The sequence below is a fragment of the Prionailurus viverrinus genome, chromosome B2, assembly GCF_022837055.1.
Source record: "Prionailurus viverrinus isolate Anna chromosome B2, UM_Priviv_1.0, whole genome shotgun sequence".
NCBI lineage: Eukaryota > Metazoa > Chordata > Mammalia > Carnivora > Felidae > Prionailurus > Prionailurus viverrinus.
Genome location: NC_062565.1, coordinates 122741939 through 122765548, shown reverse-complemented (window position 1 = coordinate 122765548; position 23610 = coordinate 122741939). Strand labels below are relative to the sequence as shown.

General features: G+C 36.8%; 1 protein-coding gene across 8 annotated transcripts in view; it reads left to right on the top strand.

Moving 5' to 3' along the window:
- Positions 1-23610, top strand: part of AHI1 (Abelson helper integration site 1) — a 219674-nt gene that overhangs the window by 33806 nt on the left and 162258 nt on the right. For all 8 annotated transcript variants that reach the window (XR_007152153.1, XM_047858614.1, XM_047858617.1 and 5 more), the window contains 6 exons: positions 4840-5059; positions 6223-6415; positions 8434-8529; positions 13128-13313; positions 14676-14828; positions 19422-19554. Coding sequence is in view for 7 of the 8 variants with exons in the window: in XM_047858614.1 (XP_047714570.1) it covers positions 4840-5059; positions 6223-6415; positions 8434-8529; positions 13128-13313; positions 14676-14828; positions 19422-19554 (981 nt within the window). In the remaining variant the exon portion in view is untranslated. The remainder of the gene's footprint in view (positions 1-4839; positions 5060-6222; positions 6416-8433; positions 8530-13127; positions 13314-14675; positions 14829-19421; positions 19555-23610) is intronic.

The following is a 23610-nucleotide window of genomic DNA, read 5'->3' as shown; positions in this document are numbered from 1 at the left end:
GTCGTACTATTTTGATTATTTTATTTATATTATTTTTTTCATTCTGCTTTTATTTGCTATTTATTTCTAGCTTTGTAAGATAGATTTTAATAAGATTTCAGTCTTTATGTGTATTTAAGACCTTAACTTTTCATCGAAGTATTACTTTAGTTGTATCCCACAAATTTTTGATGTATCTTCATTATCATTCAATAAAGACATTTTCTGGTTTCCTTTTTAATTTCTCTTTCGATCGCCCATTTTAGAAGTATATTGTCTAAGTCTCAGGCAGCAGGTGATCTTCTAGTTATCTTGTTTTTGTTTCTATCTGCCATTGTTTTCAGAGGACAAACTGTGAGTGATTTCAGTCTTTTGAATTTATTGAGGTTTTCTTTATGACCAGCTTATAGTCAATTTGATAGATATTCCTTGTGCACTGGAAAAGAATGTGAATTCTGATGCCATGGGGTGCAGTGTTCTATGTATGTCAGTTAGATTGGGTTTATTGTGTCCAGCTCATTTTCCTGATTTTTTTTGTCCTTCTTATTCTATCATTTGTTAAGTGTTAAAATTCACACTGTAATTTTGGGTTTTTCTTTCTCTTTTTCTTTCTGTTTTTTTCTTTATATTTTTTGAAATTATGTTATTGAATTTATGCATGTTTAGTATCATTATATCTTCCTGTCAGATTGATACTTGCAAGTTGTCTTAATCATTGAGGCTGCTGTAACGAAATATCATAGACTGGATGGCTTAAACAATGAAGTTATTTGCACATTTCTGGAGGCTGGGAAGTTCAAGATCAAGACACCCACAAATTTGGTGTCTGGTGAGGACCCACTTCCTGGTTGTAGACTTTCATAAGGGCACTAATCCCATCCATGAGGGCTCCATGCTCATGACCTAATCACCTTCCAAACACTCCAACTCTTAGTACTGTCACATTGGAAGTTAGGATTTCAACATATGAATCTTGTGGGGACAGAACCATTCAGTCTATAAGAGCAATCATTATACAGTATCTTTTTTTATCTCTAATAATTTTTTTCCCTCAAAATCTACTTGTGTTTGAGTTTGCATCATACAGTTTTGCCCATCATCATTTCTCCATCATTACCCACAATACACTGCCAGGTGGTGCCAACTTGGTGAGGGAGGGGTAGCCTTCAGACCTATGCTTGCCCCATGGTCCCCAGGTCTAGATAGAGCTTGCCATTACTCTATTTCTCCTCCATGCCACCTCCTAGGTGTCCCACCTGTGCCTACTTTGCACCCCCCCTTTGCTTGGGCCATAGTGTCTCTTCATTTCCTTTTTGCCTTCACTTCTTTTCTTCCCCTACCCCAGAACATGTGGGGTCACAGCCCCCAGCCTGTGAGCATCTTGGGAACAGACCTTCAATAAAAGTGAAGGCAATTAAAAAAAAAAAAAAAACAAAAAGCCCCTCGTTTGCAGTCTTTCTGTGTCTTTATATTTATTATCTCATTGTTTGCTTCTTGTATGATATATATATCTGTTTTACGTTCCTTTTCCTCCTTGTCTTCTTTTGAATTGTTCAAGTTATTTTAAAAATTTTCTTCTAGGGGTGCCTGGGTGGCTCAGTTGGTTAAGCGTCCCATTTTGGCTCAGGTCATGATGTCATGGTTCGTGGATTCGAGCCCCGTGTCAGACTCTGTGCTGACAGCTTAGAGCCTGAAGCCTGCTTCAGATTCTGTGTCACCCTCTCTCTCTGCCCGTCCCCTGCTCATGCTCTGTCTCTCTGTCAAAAACAAGTAAACATAAAAAAAAAGTAGAAAAATTTTTCTTCTTATATTAACTTGTTAATTCTATATTCTTTTACAGTTTGTTACCCTCAAGAACATGAAGTTTATTCTTATTATAGTCTAATACAAATTAATTCCCTAACAAAATATGCTCCCCCAATACTGCTAGAACATTAGAATAGTTTAATTCCATCTTAATTTTGCCAGGTGTTTTTTTTCTGCATCTCTCTCTCCTGCCTCATAGGTTTCTTATCACACATTTTAGTTCTGCATGTATTTTAAACTTCACAGCTAATATATTGACCATTTTGTACTGCTGATCTTTATAGTCACCCCCAAATTTACTTTTTCTTTAATCTCCATTTTTACATTTTTCATCTGCTTGAGGAGTTCAGTTTAGTATTTCCCTTAGTACAGGCCTCCTAATCCCCTCAAATTTTATTGTGTTAAAATTCCTTTACTTTACCTTCATTTTTTTTTAAGTTTATTTATTTATTTTGAGTGAGTGAGAGAGAGAAAGCATGTGCAAGCAGATGAGGGGCAGAGAGAGAAGGAGAGACAATCTCAAGCAGGCTCTGTGCAATCAGCACAGAGCCCAATGCAGGGCTCGAACTCACAAACCATGAGATCATGACTTGAGCTGAGGTCAAGAGTCCAATGCCTAACTGACTGGGCCACCCAGGTGCCCCACTTTACCTTCATCTTTGAAGCCTACTTGCTAGTATAGAATTTTAGGTTGCAGGTTTTTGTGTTTTTTTTTTAACACTTTAAAGAAATCATGCAGTTGTCTTCTGACTTCCATCATTTCTGTTTCCAGCAGCAGTCTTATTTACATCCCGTTAGTGGGATTATTACTTTTTTTCACCTCTGACTCAGCTTTAGATTTCCTTTTTCTCTTTGATTTGAGTGTTTTATCACATTATACTTAAATATGGGTTTGTTGGAATCACCCTACTTAGAGTTTACTGGTAGATACTACTTAACAATTGTGGAAAATTCTTGGTCAGAATTTTTTAGAATATAGTTTCTTCACTATTCCCTCCTCTTTTTCTAGACTATAAATTTATATATATAAGTATAAGTGTATCTACATGTTTCTTATGTTTTTCCGCATATTCTTTTTAAATTTTTTCCATTATGCTCCAGTTTGAATATTGATATAGCTCTTTCTTCCGTTTCACTAATCATGTCTTTCTTTGTATCCAGTATGCTGTTAAACACATCTATATATCCAGTTCTTAATTTCAGATGCTTTATTTTTCAGCACCAGAATGCCTGTTGGTTTTCTTAACGCATTCCAGTTCTCTGTAGAAAGTTTCATTTTTTAAAAATGTTTTTAATGCTTATTTATTTTTGAGAGAGGGAACATGAGACAGAGCATGAGAAGGGGAGGGGCAGAGGGAGAGGGAGACACAGAATCCAAAACAGGCTCTAGGCTCTGAGCTGTCAGCACAGAGCCCTACATGGGGCTAGAACTCAGGAACCATGAGATTGTGACCTGAGCTGAAATAGGACACTTAACCAGCTGAGCCACCCAGGTGCCCCAGGAAGTTTCCATTTTAACCCATCTTTCCCTTTATTTTCTTGAGCATATTAATCATAGTTATTTAAAGTTTTTGTGTGCTAACTCCAGTCTGGATCATCTGTGGGTCAGCTTCTGTTTTCTGTCTTTTCTCTTGGTTGTTGGTTATATAGTCTTGCCTCTTTTATGTCTAGTAACTCTTTATTATATGCTGGATATTGTGTGTGGAGTGCTAGAGGCTCCAGCTGATTTTATCTCCTATTAGAGAGAGTTTCCTCTTTACTCTCTTAGGCAGATAGGGTTGAAAACTGATTTTAATCCATCAGAAATTGAGCTAGGTCAACACTGTGTTTTAGTTTTGGTAGGCTGTATTTTTGATTTGCCCCTTCCTCGGATGTGGCCTTCCAGGAGTTTTGAACTGAGAATCTGACAAATATTTATCTCCTCAGCCTGAAAGACTGTGGGAGATTCAGTTTTGCCCTTCCGAGGTTTTCAGCCTAGTCCTTTAGCCTTTGGCCCCATGCAGCTTCAAAATTTAGCAGATACCTTGCGGGGGAGACTGGCTGTGTGAGGCCCCTCAAGTCTTCAGTTTTGTTACTCCGGCCCCATGTGAATGCCATAATCTCTGCTGGCTTCTCTGTGCCCCCAGTCGGGGCCTTCTTCCAGGGGCCATGCCTGGATTCTCAACCTCTAGCTGCACCCAGAATTGGTAAGTGACCCCAGGTGAAAAGTGGCTATAGGTGGAAAATGATCATTCCCTCTAGGGCTTTATTTTGCCTGTTTTGTTTCAGGCCTCTTCCTCTGGTGGGTCATTGTTTCCTAGTACCACAAGACTGGGGAGATTTCACTACCTCTTCAGTCTCTCAGTTCAGTTTTGCGGGGAAAAATTAGCCATGTGTTTGAGGCTCTTCAAATCTCCAGTATGATGGCTGTAGCCCCATCAACCGCTAAAAGTTTACTGCTACTTTTTCTCCCAGTGGTGACCTTTTGCGGGGCTAAACCCTGATCCTCAGCGTACACCCTGAATCAACAAATGTCCCCAGAGACTAAAAGAGCTTTCAGTCCATCAGCTTATCACTGAATGATTCTCCTTCTCTGGAATTTTAGTCCATCTGCTATACATTGTCTATGTACTGTTCTGATGCTTTTAAAAATAAGGTTTTTGTAATTCATTTGACTTTTTCAAGTTGCTGATGCCAGAAGCATTGACCTGCTACCTCCTACCCAGAAGAAGAAATTACAGTTGTAAATTAATTGAGTGATACATATTCTACTTAGAAAATACCTAAATAAAATCACTTTTTTGTCTTTAGTTCTCATTATTTTCTTTTTGTGTTCTTGGTTCTTGTTAGGGAAAAAAAAAGAAAGATTCCTCACCCTATTTTAATGCATTTGTAAACATAATATTTTATCTTAGAGTGTAATCTGCTATTGTCTGGCTTTTTCTTTATTTTCCTTTGAAGTTACTTTGTTACAAAGACAAATAATCATGGATTGTAAAGATTAGGTTGCTATATTGTTGCTATATCGTTATGGGAACAATTAATTATAATGTAGATTTTCTTTCATGTATGTAGTTTCAGATGATAAAGAAGACACAGGTGGTGATGGTGTTCATGAAGTTACAAGCCGAGATAGTCCTGTCTATCCCAAATGTTTGCTTGATGATGATCTTGTCCTGGGAGTTTACATTCACCGAACTGATCGACTTAAATCTGATTTTATGATTTCTCACCCAATGGTAAAAATTCATGTGATTGATGAGCATACTGGTCAATATGTCAAGAAAGATGATAGGTAATGTTTTTAATTGCACAGCCAACCCTTGAATTTGAAACTCTCTGCAATAGAAGTCTTATTTTCTATCATTAGAGATAAAGATTTGCATTAGAGAAGAGTTTACTAGTTGTCGGTGTTCATCAACCATTGATACTGATCAGTATGTTTTATAGAAGAAATGGAGAACGTATGTTAATACAGTGATTATTTTTAAAAATTTTTTGTAACATTTATTTTTGGGAGACAGAGCGTGAGCCGGGGAGGGGCAGAGAGAGAGAGACACACACACACACAGAATCCGAAGTGGGCTCCAGGCTCTGGAGTGTCAGCACAGAGCCCAGTGTGGGGCTCGAAATCACAAACTGCAAGATCATGACCTGAGTCAAAGTCAGATGCCCAACTGACTGAGCCAGCCAGGTGCCCCCAGGGTTTGATTTTAAGTCAAGGGGAGTTGAGAGAGCTTCTCCCAAACTTCATGACTAATTTATGGCATGTAACTTGCAGTGTAAATCATTGCATGTTGCACTATAAATGCTTTAATTGTCTAACTTCATGTTTTTCTTTTGAAGTTAGTATGTTACTTGGGCCTCTTATGAGGGAAATGAATCTTGAATTTAATCTTTTTTCTAATATTACTTCTATAGCTCATACCTGCTTGAAGCTTACAAATGAAAAGCACAGTAAAATAAATGATTATACTAGAATTCAAAAAAAGTCATTTGGTTTGAAAAATGACAGGGATGAGAAACATGAAGATTATCAAAAAAGTCACTTATTCACTTGTCTTAGGGCATACAAAAAAATATGACATACCCTAAAAGGTTTGCAATCCTGTTGTACTCATTTTCTTATTTAAATGTAGTGTACTGTTTTATCATAGACTCATTTAAGATTCTAAAGGAGTTACTTTATTGTAGCTCTGTATGCTGAACTCTTGCTTTATATTTCTGTAATAAAATGATTCACTGAAACCAATCAATAGCATATAAATACAAGATGATAGTAGGATACTACCACTTCTAAGTCTCATAAAATTTGTAATTTTCTCAGTGGACAACCAAAATAATTTTTCATCATATATCATGACTATTTGTTATTTCTTTACCTCAAGCACTATATTTTTTTCTCATCTTCTCTAAATAATCTTAATCATGTTATTGGACGTATCTGTTTTTGAACAGTGAACGGCCTGTTTCATCTTACTGTGAAAAAGAGAATGTGGATTACATTCTTCCTATTATGACCCAGCCATTTGATTTCAAACAGTTAAAATCAAGACTTCCAGAATGGGAAGAACAAATTATATTTAATGAAAACTTCCCCTATTTGCTTCGAGATTCTGATGAGAGCCCTAAAGTCATCTTGTTTTTTGAGGTATGATTGAATAGAGTGATTTAAACTATGTTTGGTTATTAATATTTTAATTGCATAAATATAAGCTGTTGTTTTTAGTAGTTTAATAATGCAGCAAAGTAGTGTGAGGATTGAATCCCCAGGATTTAGTGTTTGTAATATGCTATGGAGATAACAAGTGAGAAATTCAAGTAATAGCAAGTTTCCTGAGCATTTACTAGTGCACGTAATTAGCCATTTGATTCACTCTATTATTTAATTCTTACAGCAACACCAAGACTATAAACTGAGGTGATGAATGTAATCTGTATCTATGTAGTCCTCTTTCTTAATCCGTTTTATAAAATGTAAACTCATTAAACATATCGGACTCTCTAAGAGTTATATACTATCAAGGGCAATAAAGAGGAATAGAGATCGCTTAGCTAAGACAGTGTAATATATAACCAAGAGGAAGTAGAACTTCTTCAATGTGGAAGGTTAGTGCAGAGTCAGAGCAGTCAGGGAAAGTTTTATGGAATAGATGGCCTTTGAGTTGACTTGTTATTCTGATTTTTTTCCAGCAAAGGAAATCAAGGTTCAGAGTGTAAAGGAAATATTTCCCCAAAGTTACTTTAATTTTAGGTGTAGGTAATTTGTTTTTGAAGGTGATTTAAACCTGAAATACACATTTCTCTTCTTCATCATCTCTCCATAAGCCCAGGGAAGTGGAGAAACCTTTCTTCCCATTTAAGCAAGATGCAGAATTTTAGCAGTGGAACAGCAAGATGTGACGAGCACCAATGACTGATTTTGTGGAATTACGTGTTTTTCTGATCTTTAACTTTCATATGATCTATATATGTTTATTATATAAACACTATTTACATTCTGTGATTATGTTGTGTGATGTACACAAAGTTGTGATTTTTTTGAAAAGTGATGTAACTTGTATGTCAAGGAACTTTTTCTTTGTCATAGAAATTTGTCATTTGTTATAATGCTCATTCACATTTATTTTAGTAAGATTAGTAGATTTTTTTTTTCAACGTTTATTTATTTTTTTTGGGACAGAGAGAGACAGAGCATGAATGGGGGAGGGGCAGAGAGAGAGGGAGACACAGAATCTGAAACAGGCTCCAGGCTCTGAGCCATCAGCCCAGAGCCCGACGCGGGGCTCGAACTCACGGACCGCGAGATCATGACCTGGCTGAAGTCGGACGCTTAACCGACTGCGCCACCCAGGCGCCCCAAGATTAGGAGATTTAAGAAAGATTGTTGGATTATGACATTTTTTGTTGCTTCTTAAGTTTTAACATAATGTTATTGTCAAACAAAACTACTTTTTGACTTCAGCTTTTTAAGGGTTTATTGAGGACAATTTGGTATCTATTAGAAGTCTTTAAAATCATTTTTTAAGCAATCTGTAAAGACTTGTTGTCTCAGCTGAGCTCTTGAAAAGTACCAGGTAGTTCTAAGTGATCGTCTCTGACAAGTACCTAGAGCACAGATAGTGTCTGTGGCAGCTTGGGTCCACATCCATGAGTCTGAACATCCAGACAGAATGGAGATATGAAAGAAATCCTTTTGAGAGCCTAATGACAACACATATCCAAAGAGAAAAATCCCCAACTTCAGGAAAGTGATCCAAGGAAGGACCCAGAGATCAGATCTCAGGTTTTTTAAACAGTTTTTGAAGTCGCTCTCAGACATTAATCAATCAATCAATCAATCAATCAAAGCCTAAGAATTCTGTGCTTGGTGTATTTGTGCCTAGACTATATTTGAGATACTTAATATTTGGTCTTGGATGTGAAATAATTCTTAATAAATGATTTATTAATAAAAGATAAAAGTGGTCAAAAAAATGGACCCTCACTGACAGAATGAGTTAACTTAAAGGTGAATGAAATGAGATAAGAAATGCTTCTCTTCCATGTGAAGAAAACATATGTGAAGTATACTAATTATTCTTTTAATTTCAATAATATTTTACTAGAAAATATTAAATTTCATGTAGGCTAGTATTCTCTGAAGTAATTTTTTGTACGTATTTACAGATTCTTGATTTCTTAAGCATGGATGAAATTAAGAATAACTCTGAAATTCAAAATCAAGAATGTGGCTTTCGGAAAATTGCCTGGGCATTTCTCAAGGTATGTTTTTCACCCATTTTAAATGCTTTAAAAATCATCTTCAAATCTGATTGGCTACATTTCCCCAAGTCACTTTGCTTTCATATAGGGAGTTGTGGTGTGAGGCAAGATTGCAGTGGAGAAGAATTGTTAATTCAAGCTTAGAGCATACTCATTCAGATTGTTAAATATTCATTGAGCATGTAGTATGTGCCAGATACACTATTTGGTTCTGAGTATGTAGTATTGAAAAAGATACTGTCTGTGTGCCAGCAACTTTTCTAGTCAGTGAAAATGAAGATAAACTCCTTGACCTTGTAGATTTCATTTTCTAGCAAGAAAAGGAGATATAAAACAATTGATTATACAATTTATCATTCCTTGCAATTTTTGTAAATACTGTGTGAAGGTCACAGAAAGGTTTCCTAAAGAAGAGAGGTTGAACCTGAGTATTAGCTAGATGGTGGCAGTGGGAGAGAGAGTTGTAGGTAGGTAGAAGGTACCATATATGCAGTGACCCTGATGTTGGGAGGAGCGGGATGTACTCAGATAACCAAAAGGCCGCTGATTTTGGAGGACAGAGACTGAGGGTGGAAATGGTGTCTGAAAAGATTGCTGACGTAGACAGAGTCTTGATTATGCAAGGTCTTTGAAGCCATTATAGGAACAGAAAGCCATTATGGAATTCTAAAGAGCAATGGGAAGCCATTATAGGATTTTAAACAAAGGGGTAAAATAATTTGATTTATGTTTTCGAAAGATTACTTTGCTTGGTGGAGGATGATTTGAGAGGGTACAGATATAGAAGATTCCATACAGGTATGGAAGATTAAGGTTAAAAATTGTTAACAGTAATCTAGGTAGGAAATGATGGTGTCTTTTGAGTGTTTCAACAGACATAAAAGACATGGATAGGTTGGTTTTTACAAAAGGGGAATTTTATAATTTTATATTTTATATAATTTATATATATTATATATAAATTCATGTAATTTATATATTATATATAAATCATAATTTATATAATTTATAATTATAAGGTTAAAAATTCTTTTATTCCTGGTATCCTCTATTTTTGACTTCAAATATAAATGAGTTACAAAATATCTTGAAATTAACCTATTTTGTACACTTTATAAAACTTTCCCATTTTTGCATCCATCCATTCAATAAAGCTTTAAGTGTCTGTGAAATGCCAGGCACTCTGCTGAATACAGAGCATTCATAGATAAATTAGACATTGTCCTTACCCTCCAGTTCAGTTTCTGTATAAACATATTACTTGGGCACCTGGGTGTCTCAGTCGGTTAAGTGTCCGACTTCAGCTCAGGTCATGTCACGGTTTGTGGGTTTGAGCCCCACATCAGGCTCCGTGCTGACAGCTCAGAGCTGGAGCCTGCTTCAGATTCTGTGTCTCCCTGTCTCTCTGTCCCTCCCCTGCTTGTGCTCTGTCTCTCTGTCTCTCAGCAATAAATAAATGTTAAAAAAAAAATTTAAAAACCGTATTACTTATGTGATTATGTGCTATAGAGTGGATGGTGTGAAAACCCAGGTAAGGCACTTAATCCTCATTGGGGGTTATAGAGAGTCTTTAGAAGAGGTATAGTCTGACTGCCTGCTATAAGGCAGCCAGATTGGCTGTGGGAGGAAGTTATTCTAAAGTGGACTTAGGAATCAGTTGGTCCAATGCACCTTCTAAAATCACCCTTTTGTAACGTGTTAAAACCTTTTATATCCCTCCCCCACCAAACTGATTTAGAGTGAAAAATAATGCAAAAGCCAAAACAAATAAAAAAAGGTTACTTTCACATAGTAAATACTGTCATTGTGTGGTCTTACTAGAAAGTACTTTCGTTCCTTTTATGCTAATTTTTGTGCAGAACTACAGTATTTACTACGAACTGCACTTGGGAAACAATAATGTCTCATAGCCTTTTCCCTTTAAGTGTCACGTAGGTTTTTATTTATCCATTTTACGCCATTGGCAGAAATGGCAAATCAGGAATTCTCTCCACCCCTATAAAGGGCAAAGTATTATATGTATTTCCTGTATTATAACACTTACGTATTCCCTTCATTAGATTGTAAGTTTTTCAAAATCACCAGGAACTTCTTTTTGGCAAATTTGTTGAATATGTTTTAGTCCTTATTTTACCATATCTCTTTGCATTTGACATACTACTCTCTTGAAAATCTCTCTTGCATAATTACCACTAGCTCCCAGCCTATTAGTGGTACACAGAAAGTGTATGGTGAATGTCTATTGAGAAAATGAACAAATGTATGGAAACAGTGACTAGGAAAAATCCATCTTTGAAAGTAGCATGGATTAAGTTAAAATTTAAATGTGTTAATACCTATACCATTGGTTCCAGGAATGTCCTAGGATATTGTAAAGTTATACAGGGGTTCAAATAAACCCAAAGGACCCTTATCCAGATACAAATTCTCAGTTAAAGGTACTTTCAATTCATTTAGCACATATATATTACCATTCTTTTAAATTTAATAAAGCTTTATTTATCCAAGTTCTAATAATAGCAGGATGTTGGCTGGATTGTAGTCATTTACTCATGCTAATCATCATACTAGTGTAAACTAGATTGCCTGGTGGGTATTAAAACAACCTATAGGAAAGTTTGATTTAAAATCTGGGGAATAGTATCTCCTTAAAATATTATTCCCTTATGATAAGCTTAAGACAGGAGTAGGATTTATGAAGGGAGTCTTGAGAGCTTACTATTTAATTACTGAACAACTCTATCACTCTATTGAAACTGTTGTTTACCCCTATATATCATAACATCAACTCTCAGCTTACGACCTCCATTGACTTTACATTCTTCCCTAGAAGGCTAGGGATGAGATGGGCTATATTTTTGTCAGCTCTGTTTCTTTATTGATGCTTCATTCTTGAACAGACTACAATCTGGATTTTGTTTCAGCTAGCAAACATCTCCAAATGAATCAGTGACTTCTATTTGCCACATTATTGAGTGAACACTTTAGGTTTTTTTAATCACACCTATGTGTGTTTGATCCATCACTCTCTCGAACCTCTGTTTTCTTGGTTTCCTTCATTTTCCCTGTACTCATCCTTCAGTTTCCGGCATGGTCTTCCACTTACCTCTTTAATGTCACTCCTACTCATAGTTTCAGCTTTGATCTGCCTTTCTTAGACCCACTTTTCTTGCTTCTGCCTCACATTTCAGACATTTCAACTTGGATGACCCATAAATACCTAGACTCCTACAGTCTGAACATTCTACCTATATTCTTTACCCCTTCTGTATCTGCTACTTCAGTTGATAGTGTTGCCATCAGCCCAGTCTCCCATGTTTACAGCCTCAGAGCCGCACTATTCATTTTGGTAGCCACAAATCACGTGTGGCTATTAGAATTCAAATTAATTAATTAAAATTAAATATAATTAAAAATTGAGTTCCACAGTTGTGCTAGCCACACTTCAAGTGCTCGATAGCCATAGGTGACTAGTGTATGTTGTATTGAGGACCACAAATGTAGAATAGTCCTATCATCACAGAAAGTTCTGTTGGACAGCACTACCTTTGAGTTTTTCTTGAATCTTCCCTTTTTCTCCTTTCCAAGTTGCAGCAGTCAGGAGCAGCTACTCAGTATATTCCCTGCACCCAGTCCCTGTTCTCTTAGTTTGTCACCTTCATGTTCTGTCTGAACTGCTGCAAAAGTTCCAAACTGTTTCTACTCCTAATTTGTAGAGGACACAACGGCTAACAAAGACATTTTCTGGGGCGCCTGAGTGGCTCAATTGGTTCAGCGTCTGACTCTTGATTTTGGCTCAGGTCATGATCTCAGGGTTCATGACATTGAGCCCTGTGTTGGGCTCTGCGCTGACAGTGTAGAGCCTGCATGGGATTCTCTCCCCTGCTCAGGTTCTCTATGTCTGTCTCTCTCTCTCTCAAAATAAACAAACTTAAAAAAAAAAAAGAAAACAGACATCTTCAACTTAGAGTCATGGTCTGGTAAAAGAGGACCTATTTTGAGTTGGTAAGATTTTTATTTTTCTCATAAGCATCTCCATTTACTTAAGTATAAGTTGTTTTAATAAGTTTTTTTATTGAATAAACTTTTTTAAGAAGGTAGATTAAAATATTTTTTAATGTAATGAATGCCTTTATGTTAATTACTCTTTGAAAATGATTTTGACTTTTTGAAAATTAAAACATTAAAATGTTCCCATTAAAAAACTGATACAAACAAATGGAAAATTTGTTTCTGTGTTCAAATAATACACATTTTAATTTTATCATTGTTATTACAAACAAAGGTGTTTTGATCACCTCCTTTGTGCAAAGTAACATCTGGCACAGTAATGTAAGTGCTTTACCAACAGCCTGAATTTGTACGTGCCAGTCGGCTATCAAGAAAATATGTAAAAAGTTGTTTGGGTTACCTTTTGCTGAGATGATCTGGAATTGTGTTTAACCAATTCAGTATTCTTTGCTTTATATCTCTAAGGAATTTCATCATGCCATATTAATCTTTTTTTTTCTTCAATGAGTTTTTGACTTGTACTATTGCTTTACTGGATATATTTATTTTCAGTGAAAGTAATATTTTATATGAATTTTTATTTTAAGCTTCTCGGAGCCAATGGAAATGTAAACATCAATTCAAAACTTCGTTTGCAGCTGTATTACCCACCTACTAAGCCTCGTTACCAATTAAATGTTGTTGAGGTTTTTGAATGGTGGTCAAAACACCCAAGAAATTGGTACCCATCAACATTGTACGTAACTGTAAGAGGACTGAAAGTTCCAGAATGTGTAAGTTAATAGCACATATAAATATATGTTCTCCATTGTTGAAATTAAATGGTAACATTTTCCATTTGTAGAAAGATAAGGTCTCTAAAATTATTTTAATTGATTTCTGGATTATAAAAGTACTTTCAACAGCTATGTATTAAGCCTATGCTAGGTTATATTTTAAAAGATACTTAAATGGCGGTGCCTGGGTGGCTCAGTCAGTTGAGCATGCAACTCTTGATTTTGGCTGAAGTCATGATCTCAGGGTCATAGGATCAAACCCCACATTGGGCTCTGTGTTGGGTACGGAGCCTGCTTAAGATCCTTTCTCTTCCTCTAGACCTCTCCCTCTTCCCCCTCCCCAGTTTGTGTGCCCTCTCCTGCTCTCTCTCAAAAAAAAAAAAAAAAAAAAAAAAAAGACACTTAAACGAATTTTTAGTACTAAATAAAAGTTTCAGTGTTAGGAGAATTTTTAAAAATAATATTCATTTTTAAAAATTAAACATAAAAAATGATATGAAGTAGGAGTTGACCAATATTTTCTGTAAAGGACCAAATAGTTAATATTTTAGACTTTGTAGGTCATATAGTTTTTGTTGGAACTGCTTTTTCTTTGTAGCGTAAAAGTAGGTACATAACACATATGTAGGCAATGCTAACAGATGGGTATGGATGTGTTCCAGTAAAACTTTATTGACAAAAACAGCAAGCTAGATTTGGTCCAGGCATTTGCAGTACCATGATTTATAGGCACACTTTTCACGATATTATTCAAATAATTAGTAAATGTTTCTGCTGCTGTTTTCCATAGATTAAAACTATGAATGACTTTAGCAAAGAATTGGTTCTAAAACAAAATTTTTGTTTTTGTCTTATTTGCAATGAGACATTTCAGAACAGTTGGATATTTTGTAATTGGTATTGTAAGTTGTGACCACCGGGTTGGTTTGCATTGATTTGAATGGAGTTAAGTCTCTTCTTAAGAAAAGCACAATTTAAAAACTTTAGGTCTTTAGGGTATCAGTTTTGTCATATTAAGGGGAGAGATACCATTGTATATCAGAGCTGTGAAATAACATCTGGTAGGTGTTGGTGAAGATGCAAAAACAAAGGGATAGAATTATTAAAACCATTTCATGCAACCATCGGAATTGTTTTTTTCCTCCCAACTTCTAGGCTTTTTGGTTTTATAGAACTACAATTTCAAGCTCCTTTCATCTTATTTAGAATAATGTACATAAAAGTAGAATGTTTTTCTGAATTACATTTTGAAAACATTTCCATATTGTTTGTTTCAATATTTAAAAAACCCTGTGTGCTAGAAGAGAGAAAAAGATTAAATCAATACTTAACATTTTCTCAACTTCTATACATATTTAGATAAAGCCATCTTACCATTCTGTGGTGGCTCTTCAGGAGGAAAAAGGTAAACCAGTGCACTGTGAACGACACCACGAGGCCAGTTCATTAGATGCAGAACCTGGACTAGAAGATTCCAAGGAAGTGGTGAAGTGGAAACGACTACCTGGGCAGGTGAAGTGTTGGATTATTCTTGATTCATTTAGAGGTGTCCTTACTTTAAAAGCTCCAACAGTTCTGAGGGTAACTAGCTTGCTACTTAAAACTCTCAGATTATCCCTGTTTTTTTTTACCACAATCTTGTCTTTTCATTAATTCACTTGGCAACTAATAATAGAGAGTGCATATCATGTGCTTTATGAAAGCACTATCTTGGGGCGCCTGGGTGGCTTGGTTAAGGATCCAGCTTCAGCTCAGGTCATGATATCACTGTGAGTTCCAGCCCCAGGTCCGGCTCCCTGCTGTCAGCACAGAGCCTGCTTCAGATCTTCTGTTCCCCTTTCTCTCTGTCCTTCCCCCTGCTCCCGCTCATGCTCTCTCTCTCAAAAATAAATAAAAGCATTTAAAAAAAATAAAAATAAAAGCACTATCTTAGGTTCTTTGTTAGGGACCTGGGTTTTTTCTATCAGTTGGCTGGAGCTGTGATAAAGAAATACCACAGACTGGGGGTGCTTAAACAGCATAAGCTTACCTCCTCATAGTTCTGGAGGCTAAAGTCCCAGGGTTAAGGGTTGGTTTACTCTGAGGCCTTTCTCCTTGGCTGGCAAATGGCTGCCATCTTGCTGCCTTTTCATGGTCTTTTCTCTGTGTGTGTTCATCCATGGTGTCTTCTCTTCTTGTGAGGACAGTAGTCTTAGTAGTTTAGGACCCCACCCTAAGAAAAACAAACAAAACCTTATTTTAATGTAATCAATTCTTTAGAGATTTTTATCTCCAAATATTATTATTAGAATATAAATATTCTGAGTTACTAGAGTTAGGGTTTCAACTATGAATTTTGGGAGACACAGTTCAACCCATAACAGCAACAAAACAACAGATTTCTGATGTTTATAAGAAGTAAATCTCATAATGGGTTTTCTTAGTAAAATGGATTTTATTAAAAAATGGATTTTTTAATGGGTTCATGAGATTTATTTTTTTAATTCCCAGCTTCTTCCTGAATCATATTTTGATGGAGATATATATACATGTATATTTTTCTACCACAAGTTGAGTAGTATTTAAGCTTTTATTAATGTTTTCCTTTCTGGTTAGCATATTTTACAGTAGCAAGAAACATTGTTGATACAGTTTTGCAGATCTCTTATTTCCACAAAGAGTGGAGTGGTTCATTTTTTACATCTGAAACATTGCCAGGTGCAGTTTATCCAAAATCTTAATGTATCCAAATATTCAATATATACATAAGAATAATTACCTTCATAGACTTTTTTACTTTCTGTATTTTGCATCACATTTGACTTTCTTTTTGAGTCCCATTTCACAGATACATCTTAAAGTCATTTTAAAATACTTTGAATATGGAATGAGTGGGTGGTCAGTCAGTTGAGTATCTGTCTCTTGATTTTGGCTCAGGTCATGATCCCAGAGTCATGGGGTTGCCCCATACCAGGCTCCACACTGAATGTAGAGCCTGCTTAAGATGATTCTCTCTCTCTCTCTCTCTCTCTCTGTCTCTCTCTCTCTCTCCCTCTCCCTCTCCCTCTCCCTCTCCGCCCCCCCCCCCCCCCGGTTCACACTCTCTCTATAAAATAAAAAAAATAATAAAATACTTTGAACATAATAATAATGATAGAGTAACATTAGACTGTGCCCTTGGAGACCTTCAACATTCGTTGGGGAAGCAGGAGACAGTTGCCGTGTTATTTGCTGTCAGGTGTACTGCAGACAAGTCTTGAGGAAAGGCAGTTCTGATGATAATTGCAGAGTGCGATTTGGGAACTGCTGGAAGTCCTGAGACCCTTTCAGGGCGTCTACAAAGTCACCTAATTTTCATAATAGAATTGTAATGATTCTGATTACTTCATAATGATTTAGTTTATCTTCTTCACTTTTGTTCTCCTTTAAGTATACACTGGAGTTTTCCAGAGACTAAGTGATACATGATAGCACAAGAGAGTGACAGCAGAAGCAATTATGAACATTTGGCTGTCTTTTATTTTTTTCAACGTTTATTTTTTTATTTTTGGGACAGAGAGAGACAGAGCATGAATGGGGGAGGGGCAGAGAGAGAGGGAGACACACAGAATCGGAAACAGGCTCCAGGCTCTGAGCCATCAGCCCAGAGCCCGACGCGGGGCTTGAACTCACAGACCGTGAGATCGTGACCTGGCTGAAGTCGGACGCTCAACCGACTGCGCCACCCAGGCGCCCCTGGCTGTCTTTTATTAAGCAAGATATTAAAGAGTTTTTCAAAAGTGTGGAACAATTCATTTTATGTAGTTATTTTTCATAAAAGACTAACATCTTTATGTTGACATTTAATAGGTTAGCAATTTGTTATTTTTTTCAACGAATTAAGAAATGTTCTTTAAATTTCTCAATTGTAATTTCTAATATGATAAATATGGTTATATCCACATAGAAGTTTTTTGGGGTCTTCAAAATTCTTTTAAGACTCTGAAGCCATCCTGAAACTAAAACAATTTGAGAATTGCAGATATGAAGAAGGTGAGCTGGAGTGGTGGAAGAAGGGTTCATTCCACAGGTTGGGGGAGCTTGAAATAGACTTTAAAGGCAGCCAAGTTAGGGGTGGGTGAAGAGGGACAGGGCAGGGTGTTTCAGTATGGGGGCAAAATTGTAAATAAATGGGAATGGACCTCTTGTATTCAGGCACTCAGAAATTTGGCAGGCTGGATTGGGCACCTGCGTTGCTCAGTAGGTTAAGCATGTGACTCTTGATTTCTGCTCAGGTCATAATCTCGCAGTTCGTGGGTTTGAGCCCCACATCAGGCTCTGTGCTGACCAGAGCCTGCTTGGGCATCTCTCTCTCCCTGTCTCTCTGCCCTTCCCCTGTGCGCTGTCTTCCTCTCTTTCTCAAAATAAGCAAATAAACATTTTTTTAAAAAATGGCTGGCTGGAAACCACAGTTTGCATAAGAGATAAAGTGGTATGATTGATTGGGCCCACGATGTAGAGTATCACTAATGGTAGCCCAATACTTGATTGTGTGGGATGTGAGAAGTAATGGAAAGTTTTTGGGTAGGAGAAAAGTATAGTAGTACTTCATAACCCATATTTTAGAACAAATTAATTCTGGCATAGCATGTTGGAGATCTTGAGGTAGGATACATCAGAATGAGAGAGACCCACTACAAGGCAGTTGTAGTCATTAATGTGTGAGGGGAAAAGGGTCTAACCTTGGGATAACGGTAAAAAAAAAGGAAAAATATGGGATGAATACAAGAGAAAGATAGAACAAAAACGAGCATAATTTAATGACTGACAGGGAAGAAGGGAGAAGAGTCAAAGATGTGGAAGAGCTTTATTATCAATTGTTCATTGAGCGCCTCTCTAGTACAGTGCCAAACCCTGGTCATACGAAGAAAATTGTAGTAGCTTCAGTGATTTTACTTTGGTGGTGTGGCAGTTTTCCTCAGCCGCATCTACTGCCGGCAGCAAGTGCTTATAAAACCTCCTGATTTTTCCTTCAATTTTTATCCTCTTTTTATCACCCCTCCTTTTCTAAAATGTGTGGATGGAGAATGGAGGGCAAAGATGGGTAGCATGGTGTCCGCTACCTTGTTGACACCTAAGAAATGTCTGTTGAACATTCCACTTTCCTAGTAGCTGCTTGTGATGCTGCCTGCTAATAATGCTGCTGAATCTTGGTGCTACTTGTGATGCACCTGGTACCTGTCCAGAAGGCAGACTCTTGAGCTAATAGTCTTTGACTAGGCCCAGCAAGTTGCACTTGACCCTCTGAATAATCCTTATTAACTGTATGTAGAAATAATGGTTACTTACAGGGTGCTGTGATGAACATATTAAAAGACATTCGTGAGGTAGTACCACATTTGTAGCATATAGTAAGGGTCCAATATATATTTAATTGAACTTGCAGAATAACAAGAACTAAGGCTCACGAAAGTTTGGAAGAAGTAGAATTAGGACAAATAAAAGTAGTATTTTCTACAGTAGATATTATACATGGAAAGTTTTGGGTTCGTCTGGTAATTCATAAAAATTAACGAAGAAATTTTAATAAAATTAATGAAGAAACCAACAAGAGGTGATTGATTACTTTGAAAGTACCTTTTGGAAGGCAGCCACAAATGATGATGATTTTAAGAGAGAAAAAGAGAGAAAATGAGCATTCATACATTCTGGGCTTAAGCTAGACCCTATAGGGCATTTATGGTCTCAGAATTAGTTGTGGTTCAGCAAATATCACTTATTAGGTGTCATGGAATAAAGATCTGATATGACATTTTTTTGTGCATGGCTATATCTTTTGTGCAGTAGTGACAACTTTAGAGTACCAGATAATGGCATTATTGCTTCGTAGTTTAGGTGAATTAAGTGCTAGCACTCAATTTATTGAGTATAAATTGACTTTATTTTATGGAGAACTGATTCCCTCTTTAGGAAGTAAAATAATTTACTATAGTTTTCCGTCGTTGTGTTTACTTGCTTTTCTCTTTCTCTGCATCACAGTAGAGGGACTTAAAAAAAAAAAAAAAAGCTCTACCATTTAGTAATTGAATCAACAACTAGCCTCCGTATTTTAATGTTTCTTATTTTTCTTAATATATGTTTTCTTAGGCTTGCCGTATTCCAAACAAGCACCTCTTCTCACTAAATGCAGGAGAACGAGGATGTTTTTGTCTTGCTTTCTCTCACAACGGAAGAATATTAGCAGCAGCCTGTGCTGGCAGGGACGGATATCCGATTATTTGTGAGTAATAATTCTGCCTGTTTAATCTGATCGAAGTCTATGTGGAGGACATTGTTTGGTTTTTAAAATTCATTGAAATCTTAATTTGAGAAATCCTCCAGTTTTTTAACAATAATTTTACAGCTTTCTATAAAATTTATGTTCAGGAGTAGAAAGAGAATGACCAAATGAAGGATGGTAAGTTTACTTTTAAAACATGCAGGAGGATTTTTGTAAGCATTTTCTATTTTAAAATAGAAATTTAGAAATGTGCAGGCATTAATAAATCTCATGAGGAATTCTGGTCCGTTATGGTCAGTTGGTAACAGTGATAATTTAAATTATGAAAGCCTTTGAATTTCATATGCATTAGAAGGGTTACATCTGGCTCAGGAGTATCTAGAGAACGACTTCTCATTATGTTAGAGAAGTCAGCAGTGGCCCAAAACCCACTCTCAAATTGCTTCTAAAAAAATATAGAAAACCTTGTTGGGGTGCCTGAATAGCTCAGTCAGTTAAGCCTCTAACACTTGATTTTTGCTTAGGTCATGATCTTAGGATTCATGAGTTCGAGCCCTATGTTGGGCTCTGCGCGGACAGTGAAGAGCCTGCTTGGGATTCCCTCTTCCTTTTTTCTGGAGGTGCATGTTTGTGTTCATGCACTGTCGCTATCCCTCAAAAATAAACATTTAAAAAATATAGAGAAAACCATATTAAAATTTTCTGTAACAGTAGAGATCTTTTTTAAGTGAGCATATCTTCTAGACTTAAAGGCATTAAGTACTTTCCCTTACTTTTTTTTCCTTTTTAAATACTTATTTTTGAGAGACACAGAGGGAGTGAGGGAGGGGCAGAGAGGGAGAGAGAGAATTCCAAGCAGGCTCCACATATCAGCAGAGACCCAGGTGGGGCTTGAACCCACGGACTACGAGATCATGACTGAGCCAAAATCAAGAGTTGATGCTTAACCAGCTGAGCCACCAGGTGCCCCTACTTTGCCTTATTTCTTGCATAATTATGAAAACCAGCTTCCTCAGCAGGAAGTAACCCACTCCCTATGGGCATCTGCCCAAAGCACTAGGTAGTGTTGAACTTCCCTCAGTCTCACACAGTTTATTTCTTAGCAGATTTATTCTTTCAGCAGGGACTTCTAATTGGCTTGATTAACATTTTTTAAATAAACATTAAATGTTAAATAAATCAAATAAATATTTTTTTCATGAAATGTTAGTTTAAAAAAAACAGATTTTTTTTGTGTAGTTTTATTATACCCATGCTATTTTAAAAATTCATCAAAACCTATTCATGAAGGAGAAAAGATTCTTAAGAAACATACTCCAGGGGCGCCTGGGTGGCTCGGTCGGTTAAGCGTCCGACTTCGGCTCAGGTCATGATCTCACGGTCCGTGAGTTCAAACCCCGCGTTGGGCTCTGTGCTGGCCGCTCAGAGCCTGGAGCCTGTTTCAGATTCTGTGTCTCCCTCTCTCTCTGCCCCTCCCCTGTTCGTGCTCTGTCTCTCTCTGTCTCAAAAATAAATAAATGTTAAAAAAAAAAAATTAAAAAAAAAAAAGAAACATACTCCAGAGTGTTAATAGTGATTTATTTCTTTTGGGCAGTGAAGGAATTATTTTCATTCTTATTTATGTTTTCAACATTTCAGTGACAAATGTTACTTTATGCTTAAAAACAACTTGTGCAAAATGCTATATAAATTTAGACGTACTTATTGCTTAAGTCTCAGAAAACAGAAGAAGAATTTGGTCTTTGGTTTTTGATTGTTTGGTTATGATGTGTCTGCTTAAAATTTATTTAGCTTGTTAGATGTGTGGATTAATGTCTTCACAAAATTGGGAAGTTTTCAGTCTTTCTTTCTTCACATTGTTCTGTCTGCTCCTTTCTATCTTTTCTCTTCTGAGACTCGTCATCTCTTTGTTGGTACACTTGGTGGTGTCCCACAGGTCCCTGCAGCTTTATTCTTTTATCTTCATTCTTTTTCTCTCTTTTCCTCAGACAGCATAATCTCAAATGACCTGTCTTCAAGTTTGTTGATTTTTCTGCCAGTTCAGATTTGTTATTGAGCCCCTCTAGTGAATTGTTTATTTCCATTATTGTATTTTTCAACTCTAGAATTTTTGGGGTTTTTTATATATAATTTCTGTCCCTTTGTTGGTATTTTTTTGGTGAGAATTATTCCTAATTTTTAGGGATAGTTTTCTTGATATCTTTGAGTATATTTGTAAAAGTGGGCTTAAAGTCTTTGTCTAGAAATACCAACATCTTGGCTTCCTCTTAGTTTCTGTGGACTGCCTCATTTCTTTGTATGGCCATAGTTGACTGCTTGGTTTTTCATGTCTCCCTAATTTTGTGTTGAGAAGTAGATATTATTACAGTGTGGCTGTTCAGGAAATCAGATTCCTTTCCTTCCCCCTCCTCTCTACCCACCCACCCAGGATTTGTTGTTGTCTCTGAAGTCTCTGCTCACTTAACTTGGTGGTCAGCCACGGTTAGAGATTTTTAAATGTCTTGACTGAGCAGATCACGCAGCCTTTGCCAAGGGGATCTGTGTGTGCATTGGGATGTACTCTTAACATGTTGTGGTAGGCAGTTTGCAACTCTGCCATAGCCTTCACTTTATGTTTGCACAGAGCCTCCTGAGGTCAGCCAGAGTGAGAGAGGGCCTAGAGTCTTTCACTCACATGTACATGTCCTGCTAGATTCCCAGGAGTTTGTTGAAGTCCACTATGGACATCTCATTCTCAGTGTTTTCCTTTTAAGTTTTTTGCTCAGCCTCTTCTTAGCCTCAGTTGGCATCACTGCCTCAGACAGCTATGCCACTGATTATTTCAGCGCGTACCCTAGGGTTAGGGCTGTTCGCACAGAGCATGCTCTGAGCCCAGTTAAATAAAGCCAAGCCCTGAGAATGGAGACTTTCAGGGAACTGCTAGACTTTGTTAATAGTAGTTAAGTCTTGGGGATGGGGATTTGGGGGAGCTTCATACCTCTTCTGCCCCATCCTGTGGCTGCTATGCTGCTGGCTTTAAGTTGTGAGGCTACTGATTTTTAAAGCTCCTTTGGAGCTTGGAGGAAGAGAATGGGAACACGGCAAGTTAAAACACCACGAAGCTCAGGTTCTTACCAAGATTCAGCTGTTTTTCTTAAATAAATGCTCCTCATATTGTTGCAAACCTTTGTTTAATTTCTAGAGTTCTGAAAAAGTTAATTTGGATAATTTTGGCAGTGTTCTCTTTGTTTTTATCAGGGAGCAGATATTCGGAAGTCCTTCTGTTGCTATTCCGGAAGTAATTCTGTTCTGCTTAGTATTTTAAAGGGGATTTGGTTTTACCACTAGGTGGAAGTAGAGACTTGCACACTTTATTGTTCTAAATTCAGTCATTGTCTTGGAAGATTTTATTGTGAACCTAACTTACAGGAAAACCACAATGCCTTTTAATCAGATTGGGTCTTTGTTAATTCTCTTACTAAATCATTTAAGTATTAGAAATTTTTTCTGACAGTAGCACAGTTCACATTTTTTCTTCAAATAATTAAAATTCTGTTGGAATTTAAATTTTTTTTTTCAACGTTTATTTATTTTTGGGACAGAGAGAGACAGAGCATGAACGGGGGAGGGGCAGAGAGAGAGGGAGACACAGAATCGGAAACAGGCTCCAGGCTCTGAGCCATCAGCCCAGAGCCCGACGCGGGGCTCGAACTCACGGACCGCGAGATTGTGACCTGGCTGAAGTCGGACGCTTAACCGACTGCGCCACCCAGGCGCCCCTAATTCTGTTGGAATTTAATTTTCAGTAAACTAATGCTTTATTCATGAAAGCCCAAATTATAGAATCTTTGGAGTTGCAATTTAAATGTTATTTATTATTTGATTAATGATTGTCAAAGATTATTAGAAAAATTGCTTTGAAGTGATGAGAATAAATGCTAATTGGAGCATATTGTAAAATTTTGTATGTGGAAATTCTTGTGTCTAAAGGAAATGAAAAACTGTTTTTAAGTAGACTTTGAAATTTTTTATGCTAAAATATCTTTGGTGATAATATTCTTGGAGGCAGTGCTTACC